This window comes from Hoplias malabaricus, chromosome 18 (genome assembly GCF_029633855.1).
Source record: "Hoplias malabaricus isolate fHopMal1 chromosome 18, fHopMal1.hap1, whole genome shotgun sequence".
NCBI classification, from domain to species: Eukaryota; Metazoa; Chordata; class Actinopteri; order Characiformes; family Erythrinidae; genus Hoplias; species Hoplias malabaricus.
Genome location: NC_089817.1, coordinates 13,706,245 through 13,715,503, shown reverse-complemented (window position 1 = coordinate 13,715,503; position 9,259 = coordinate 13,706,245). Strand labels below are relative to the sequence as shown.

The 9,259-nt window shown below is 40.4% G+C and overlaps 1 protein-coding gene across 1 annotated transcript; it reads left to right on the top strand.

The window, feature by feature from the left end:
- The first annotated feature begins 546 nt into the window (after positions 1-546).
- Positions 547-8,836, top strand: panx3 (pannexin 3). Its single transcript, XM_066651253.1, has 5 exons — positions 547-730; positions 5,422-5,564; positions 5,764-5,978; positions 6,776-7,509; positions 8,778-8,836. The coding sequence occupies exons 1-5, from the start codon at positions 547-549 to the stop codon at positions 8,834-8,836; spliced, it is 1,335 nt and encodes a 444-aa protein (XP_066507350.1).
- The last annotated feature ends 423 nt before the right edge of the window (positions 8,837-9,259 follow it).

The following is a 9,259-nucleotide window of genomic DNA, read 5'->3' as shown; positions in this document are numbered from 1 at the left end:
ATTATATTTCTGAATATTTACACTAAAATGCTTTGCATGTACCAGTGGTTTAACACAGTGCCAGTGATTTTATTATTTAAATACTCTTTACTAGTGTAAGGGGTTAATTTTTGGACATTGACATCAAATAAAACATTTATTTTAATATTTATTTCTTCTTTGTCATTATGGTTATTTGATGGTTGTTAATGTGTTTTTAAGTAAACAAACAGGAGTTTTTATGGCATTATTTTACACACAAAATACCCCTAAATCACTTTTGGCTAAAAGCCTTAAGATAAAGTCTGGATTTATAACATTTGCATTGAAGTGTAAATAAAAGTGAGAACATTGCAGCTCTTTTCCAAACATAATTATTAAACTGTACATTTATTTTCAGCCAAAAATAGTTCACTTCAAAAGCTTCTACTGGAAATTTTATGTACAGTGTCCTTTAATAGTTTTTATAGTTTTGAAATTGACTGCAATTGGAAGCAAGAGGCTAAAGGGCTACAAATTAAATTACCCTGTGTCTGATCCATTAATGTTGACCTCCACAGGTTTGACATGTCCATAGCGAACGCAGCGGCTCAGGCCGTGCTGTCTGACGCTCTGCTGAGAGACAGTAATGGAGACAACCGCATCCGCCATCTGGACCTGGAGCTGCCCCTGGACAAAGTCATCAAGTTCGTGTCTGTGGGACTTCCACTGCTGCTGGTGTCTTTGGCATTTGCTCGCGAAATCTCCATCGGTTAGCATCTCTATTGCTGTTTGCATCAATATGTCCAGAGTAAGGCTACAGATCTAGGGTCAGCGGTCCAGTACACATATAAACTCTCTACTAATCAAACAACAAATACAAACAAAAAGAGCCTAGCTTACCAGGCTGCCTGTTTACACACTGTTTGGATAGGATTGTAATCATGCAGTGGAATGTCTGTAAGGTTTATAAATGACATGGCTGGCAGCAGTGTCACAAGGGTTAATCAGTTAATTAAAGGGATACTCTGTTTGTACCCTGAAAAATAACATAATATCAAAATAATGACTTTTATTTGCCCTAAGTCTAAACTTAGCTGTCTCGACGAAATACAGTTGAAATTAGCATTACCTTTGGACTGCTTTTCTACAGCAAATTATAGTGTTTTTTACTGACATGTTATTATATGTTGAGGTTTTATACCTGGTATTCAGACAAGTTTAAATTCACTGAAAAAAAGGACACCACTTCCTGAAAACTAATTTCAATTCAAATGTTTAAAAAGTGTGTCTCAGAGCTGTATTTAAGTGCACAATGTACTGAAAACAATGTTACCACCAATGTTAAGTAGCACATCTAAATTATTGCTAGCTTTGCTGATCCCTGGGTCACCACTGATATTTCCTCAGCTTGTAAGAATGGAAGTAAGAATTTATATAACTCTAACTCTGCATTTGCACAGTCTGTGCAATTATGTATGCCCAGTAAAATTCCTGTAAGTTATTTTTAACTTTTATGTTAGTGCCTGGGAGTTAGCTAATTAGCCTAGAGCCTGAGAGAGTGTAAAGCATGTTGTGCTGAATTCCTAGACATAAGAACTTTATAGATACACACTGCTGTGCAATGCAAGGCGATGCGTCAAAACTGCACTCTGCTGTCTGTTAAAAAAATAATAATAATGACAAAAATGACCAGAGTAGAACATGCTTCATCCGTTAAGAGATAGTGTGGGTCGGGGGTCTTCATTCACTCACACAGGTGTTGAGCAACATGCAGGAAATGATTACTTACATATAGAACTACACACCTCATCTCTAAAGATATACAGGACCCTCACATGTCTTTTCTACTTCACTGTAAAGAAGAACACTATTACCAGCAGATTTCACTTAGGAACGTCACCCACTTATGATACCTAGTCACACAGGTACAACAAACCAACAATGTATACCAATGTGTTGTTTTATACATCTGAGTGAATGAAGCCTAAGAGGTTTTGGGCTAATATTTGCTGGTGACTGACTGCTGGACATGCAGCTTTTAACCTCTGTGATATTAGCTTTTTAGTCATATATTTGAAAGCTTGGGAGAAATTGGCTAAATTTGGTTTGAGCTACCCTGATGGGTCATCAATAATTTCACATGAATTCATTAAATGAGCTGCTCATTTAACATTTCTGCTGAAATGAGTGTGTTAAAGGTAGTTTGTTCCTTCTTTCCTGCTTTAACAATCCCTATTCGCGTAATACAGGATGCATTTAGATAAAAATTTTATGACATTTGTGAAAGGGATGAATCGAAAACATTGTTCTATGTTCACCCGGAGGAAACCCATGCAGACATGGGGAGAACACACCAAACTCCTCACAGACAGTCACCTGGAGTGGGACTTGAACCCTCAACCTCCAGGTCCCTGGAGCTGTGTCACTTTACTTGTCACTTTGCATTAAGCATGGTAACCTTTGTAATGCATTTCTGTGGAGATAATAGAAACTGTGTTGACAATTGACACATTCAATTGGATGGATTCAGATGGATTCACTAATTAAGCAATATGTCAACAAACTCATTTTGATTTTACAATGTGTGTCCACATATTTAATCTTTTTTGTTTTTTTAATGATGTAATGATCATTTGTTTAGACTCTATACTTCAACAGGCCAGTGGAAGTTTGGATATATATGGCAATATCTAACCAGGGCTTTGCCAGAGAAAGCAGTCTGTTGGGTGCAGGCAGCTGACTTTGAGCTTGCAATCAGTTCCTCCGGAGCTGGTCTGCAATCAGCTCGCACAGATGTTAATTGGCATGAGGATGATTAAGAGAGACGTGGAAAGATGACAAGGGTCTGTAATTACAGTCAGCCTGCTCTTTTCCAGTTCTCTATTTCAGTCTAACCAGAGGATATGCTAATTAAAGCAGCAGACGTGCAGAGCAAGCAGAGTCTGCTACTGTCTGCTAGAGTCTGCTTCTTGGTTCTGTTCGGCATTTGAAATGTTTGCAGGACACATCTACTGTATCCGAGACAACGGCATCATAAGGGTGGGCGAGTTTATAAGAAGATTCCAAGGGTCCCTATGTGTTACGGCCCCCAAACATTGTAGGTTTGGTTTTCATTTTCAAATGAAATAAAATAAATGCTACATTCATAGTTGTTGTAGCTGTTCTTAAGTTAGCAAACTGCATTTGCGTGGCCTTTACTGTACCAAGGGAAAAAGCGATGTTTAGCCCAGCGTTTACGTTCTCCCACATCTGTCTCCATGCTCTGCTTTAAAACAAGCTTGTATGGTGTAATTTGTCGAGACGTGTTCTGTGCCTTGGGCTTGTTGAATGCGGTGGCTGTGGGCAGTGTCTTGTTCGGGAAGTAAATTGAGGGGTTGATTGTACGTTTTGGAGTCAGACACCAATGTTTAAGTGGTCTATAAAAAGCAGGGGCTTGGCTTTTGCGCATGGATACTGAGGTCACACCCTCTCAGCCTGGTGGCCAGCTCCCCCTCAGCAGCAGAAACACCAGGCCAGCCGTTTCTCCTGCTGCTCCGGCTGCTGTGGTTTCTGTCTGCTGTTCTCCACTAGAGGAGCCTGAGTTTAGAGAAGCAGTATAACCCTGCTATCACACCCAGGCTTTACAATTCCCCAGGTGCCAGTGATGATGACCACAATGCATTAATTATATCTCGCCTGTGCTGGGGTGTATTCTTCAGACCTATGCTCTTTATTTCCACTGAATTCTGCATAATTCAGTCCAGCAGAACAGTGCATTGTAGAAACATGTACTGACTTGAATGTTAATGTGGATAGGTACTGAAGAGGATGATGTCTACCCCATAAATACAGCACTTTTATTTAACTGCCAGTGAACCTACATCTTTGAGTTTTTGTGTAATGTTGATCTTTCCCACTTTCGTTGGGGAATGTAATTCCTGCATGAACCTCTTCACCAGGAATGTAGTATGTTTTAGGCCATTCTTTATCTCAAATCTGAGCCAGAATCCAAAATCAGGCCTATATTTGCAACCAATTGATGTAACAGCTTATTAAAACCAACTGGTTACTATCACCACCACTGTGAAAAGTTACTCTAGAATTTAGAATGTAGCAGTGAAATTCACTTTTGAAAAGTAAAGCTGCCAAACTTTCTGGAGCAAACCACTTTTGGTTCCCTGAAGAAACTTTCATTTCAACAGTTCTTTAAAAGCTCAGCTAAAACAGTTCAAAGTTTCTGTAGAGGTGTGGAATGGTGGCACAACAGGTACTGTCACTGTCACACAGCTCCAGGGTCCTAGGGTTGTGGGTTCAAGCCCCACTCTGGGTGACTGTCTATGAGGAGTTTGGTGTGTTTTCCCCGTCTTCCTGTGTTTGCGTTGATTTCTTCCGGGTGTTACAGTTTCCTCTCACGATCCAAAAAGTGTTTGAGTGAATGTGTGAGTGTGTGTCACCCTGCGTAGGACTGGCGCCCCCTCCAGGGTGTGTTCCTGCCTTGCACCCAGTGATTCTGGGTAGGTTCTGGACCCACCCTGACCCTGAACTTGACAAGTGCTTACTGACAATGAATGAATGTTTCTAGAGAATCAGAAGAGTTTTTTTAATAAACCATTCAGGATTGTGTTTGTGCCTTTTGCTGACATGAGCCAACCTGGAAATAACCTTTTTTCTGACAGGTTTTATATTTCTAAATTTTTAAGCCTTACTGCCTTCAAATGCACCTACACTAACAGACACCAAATGTGTAGAAATATCAGGTGAAGTCCAAACTGTTGTTTTATAGACATGATTATGCTTAAACCAAATCTGGACAAAATGTTACACTAAAAATAACATCAACTGCTGCTTTGTATTTACATGAATAAAATATGTTATTTGCACCTAACAAACAAAAGTACTGGGAGCCAAATTGGCAAGCTTTGTTCAGGGAATGTTGGACTTTCATATGAATTAATATAAATCCTTCCAGGGTATCCCAACATAGGGCCTATTATGGGCAGCCTGCCTAAAAAAACACAAAGTCTGTGTAATTAAGACAACCTACTATATGCAGACTCATATATGGAGAGTTATTGGGCTGCTTACACATATCCAATATAGACAGGCCAGTTGGATCTCATTAATAACCCATGTACCAACCCACCCTGAACCCACATTGTTGAATGCTGTGCCTCACTAAGAAGTGCTATCTGAGAATATTCTGTAAACTTGCAAGGCCATTATTTTGTAGAGTACCAGAAACCACTGGAGTTTGGTATTTTTACTGCTTTAAAACCCCTGATTTTCATTTCTGCAAAATGTCCTCTTGAACATAATATTATGCAGCTGACCAAAACAGAATGTCTGTGAAAATGAAGGGGATGTTGCTTGTTTGCTGGGTTACACTATAGTATTACTGAAGTTTACTGATGTACACATATGAATTAAGTTATTTCAAAGCAGCACATTTTTCAAGGCAGTGCTTGTTTTCTTTGTCCTCAGGTCCCCAGATTAGTTGTTTTCCTCCCAGTAACTTCACAGTCAAGCAGGCTGCATATGTGGACACATACTGCTGGGACTCACTGATGCACCATGAGTTCGACACAAATGGAAATTTTGAAGAGCGCTCGTTGTGGGTGCACAAGGTGGGGGTCTCTTCATCACACTGATAACATGAACAGCAACAATTCTTTAGACATGTGAATATGTTTTCTGGAGCCTTGGAATTTGCTGTTGGCTTCAGAATATTTTGGCTATTTATATATACATATCAACAACATGGATTAGAAATGAGATATATTAATGAAGATAATGAAGTGCTTTGATGTTCTCTGCTCTGTTTAGATATTCCCCTACTCCTTGCTGATGATGGCGATGATGATGTACTTGCCAGCTCTGATCTGGAGGTTTCTGGCAGTGCCCACTCTGGGCTCAGACCTGCTCTTCATTATCGATGAACTGGACAAGTCTTACAACCGCTCAGTTCGCCTGGCTCAGAACATTCTGGAGCTCAAACAAAACACTGGGAACCCACAAGATTTCCAGGTGGAGCTACAGAGGTAAGGCAGGGAAGCCAAGTGTGTTGGCATTCTGTTGTTTTGGTCTGTTTTCCATTTATTTTCTGCCAGTACAGACAATTCCATGTAATTTTTTCATAGTTTCAGTGTTCAAACATGAAAAGAGGAGTCTGGACTGGAACCCTATACATTATTGAGGAGTAGCATCAGTAGTGCTTCACTGGCAGGAAATTCAGGTTTATGATCAGAAATGAAAGGCACCTATTGTCTATGAATTGTAGACACGATTCATATGGGCACATTTTGTAACATATCAGACATTAATGTATTAACACAGTGAAACACAGATTCTAGGCATAGATTGTAGACAACAGGCATGGCTGTCAACAGCAAGGGGATGTATGTGCATAAGTGAGTAGCCAAGGAGCTAATCACAAAGTAGCTAGCAAGCTGGATGAATGTCAGATAACTATTAGGATTATATATATATATATATATATTTTTTTTTTTTTTTCTTGATGTAACTCTTAATGAATGTAGTGAGCAATAAATACTTCTTACTGTTAATAAATTCTTATATATTACAGACAAAAAAAAAGAAATCTGGATATTCAGGCTCAGTTTAAACTATATAAAAGATACTAATATATTCTTTATTAGCCCAGCAATATAGACCAAGATTAGTTTTAATCTATGTTAATGACACCCCCCAAAACCCATCAAATTAGTTTCACCAAAAATAACATAACATTTATTTTCCTCAGAATGACTGTATCTTAAAACAAGAGCATCACACTTTTTAATTAAGTGGCCATCTGTTTAATTTGTTTTGACTCTAGAGCCAAGAGGAAGCGTTATTTTGAGTACCCCCTACTGGAGAGATACATGCAGTGCAAGCACAGCTCCTACTTCTTAGTTAGCATGCTGTTCCTGCGGGGGTTCCTCTTGCTGACTTTTATGTCCACCGCCTGCCTGTACCTGGTCTACTTTCACCTCTCGGCCTTCCTCCAGGACGAGTTCAACTGCTTCGTCCGTACTGGCCTCCTGCGGGACCAGCCCTGGGTTCCTGAGCTCGTCCAGTGCAAGATGACCAGCCTGATGGTCTTCCAGGTCATTAGTGTGGCAAATGGTGCTGTCTATGTGCTACTAGCTCCTGTGGTCCTCTTCAGTTTGGTACGTCTCTTCTGCTGGGACACCAGCTTCCTGTCTTTGTATGAGGTCCTTCCAGCTTTGGGCCTCATCAGCGGTCAGAAGCTGGGCTGCCCACTCAATGACCTGAATGTGCTGCTCCTGTTCCTGAGGGCTAACGTGGCCCAGCTACGCTCCTATGGCCGGCTGAGAGCAATATGCTCTCTGGCGCCCCCACAGGTGAAGAATGGGAAGGGCACACTGACGGAAGACCAGATTGAGGAGGCTGCTGAAGCTGCTGAGGAGCTGGAGGAGGAAATTAGAGAGGCCAGGGAGGAGGGCAAACCCAACCTAGTGGACATCATGACCGTGCTGGGGGCAGCCAGAGGGAATGTTGTGAACTGCCCTGAAGAGCGCCCCCTGGTGGAGGAGAACATGACGCTCGGTACAGTTACTCTCATCTACATACTGAAGCGCGTCCTGTTGGTGGCCATATTTGCGTACATCATATGGGACGTTCAGAAAATATTCACGTGATCCCTGCATTAAATATCACAGTTGTTAATTTGCGTTATTGAAAATTCAATTAAAAAATTTAAGATATGATAATGAAATAATTGTATACATAAATTATATTATGATATCGATCAACATTTTGCAGGAGAAATGGCAAGAAGTGGCACATTACAGTATCAAATCACTGTGGCACTCTATTCTAAACTTTTGTAATCGCATTACATTTACAGATTTGTGGCAAAGCATTAATATTTTCATAAATAGGTCAACTCTAACCTTGTTTCTACATTCCTTTTGCATTTCATCAGCTCCACCAACCATACAGATGCACTTAGGTGAGCTACAATTAAAGACTGTAGTGTGTCTGTTACACAAGCGCCTTTTCACCCTGTTCTTTATAGTTGCTCTAGAGAAAGTAGCCCATCTGTTGCTGCATAGTTTGTGTTGGTCATTCTGTAATCCTTCATCAGTGGTTAGAGGACTCTGCCCACCATGAACATCTATGCTGGATATTTTTGGTTGGTGGACTATCCTCAGCCAGCAGTGACACTAAGGGCTTTACAAACTCCAATGCAAAAACAACATACACAGGACCTCTGTGTAGGTCCTGATCATTAAAGAACAGGGTGAAAGGTGGCTAACAAAGTATGCAGAGCACCATATGGACTACAATATAGAACTACAAAGTGCAGCTATATGGCCAGAGGAGCAGACCAAATGGGGAATGTGTGTAGAAACAAGGGAGTCATTAATGTTTTTGACTGATCTGTGTTTGTTTAAATCATCTGTATACTTATATTGATTAGAACTGCAATCTATTTCAAGTTGCATGTGCGTGTGCTACCTGTGACCACTGACCACTGTGACTGAGAGGACATATAGTGAGTAGTGAGATTACACTGTCCATAAAATAATGTCACTAAAGTGTGAAAGAAGTCAGTACCCAAAATGTTGATCACTAAGAGGTCTGTATTCAGGTCAAATGACTGCCTCAAGTCATTTGAGTTGCCTTTTTGTACAGTGTGTGCTGCAGTTGTATTTTCAATTGAGTGAATTTATAGTCTATAGGCCTTCTGTTTTAAATCTGAAGCCATTAGGGTTTACCATGTAATACATTCAAATTCTAAAGGAGGCTTTGAAAGAAAATGGTCCATGGTAGAATTTATACCCCTAACAGCCCTCTCTGTCTTTTCACAGAGCCTAACCACCATGGGTACCATGAATTGAAGGAGACTACAACATGTTGTTTTGGCTAAGTATCCACCTATGGACCACACCATCATTGTAAGGGGCTGCATTCTAAGGGGCTAGACAGATCCCCGAGACTATGAGTTAGCTTACAGCTTGCCTTCAAAAAAAAAACAAAAAAACACAGTGAATGGAGATTTTCCATCGACAGCTCTTTTCAGGTTTCAAGATCAGGCTACAGTGGTCTGAGAAATGAATCCTTTTAGACCAAAATACCTCAGGAATATATCAAGGGAACTCTCCAGAAAGCCTCCATTAGAATGAATGAAGATGTTTGTTTACTGTATTTATACTTGGTTATTTTATTTTGTGATTGTCCTTCTCTTTCTGTTTATTTTCTGATAGTCTCTCTCTCTCTCTCTCTCTCTCTCTCTCTCTCTCTCTCTCTCTCTCTCTCTCTCTCTCTCTCTCTCTCTCTCTCTCTCTCTCTC

Coding starts and splice junctions, on each gene's coding strand:
- panx3 (XM_066651253.1), top strand. CDS start 547: ATGTCCATAGCGAACGCAGCGGCTCAGGCCGTGCTGTCTGACGCTCTG. Junction 731..5,421: donor TGCTCGCGAAATCTCCATCG/GTTAGCATCTCT, acceptor CTTTGTCCTCAG/GTCCCCAGATTAGTTGTTTT. Junction 7,510..8,777: donor GGAGGAGAACATGACGCTCG/GTACAGTTACTC, acceptor GTCTTTTCACAG/AGCCTAACCACCATGGGTAC.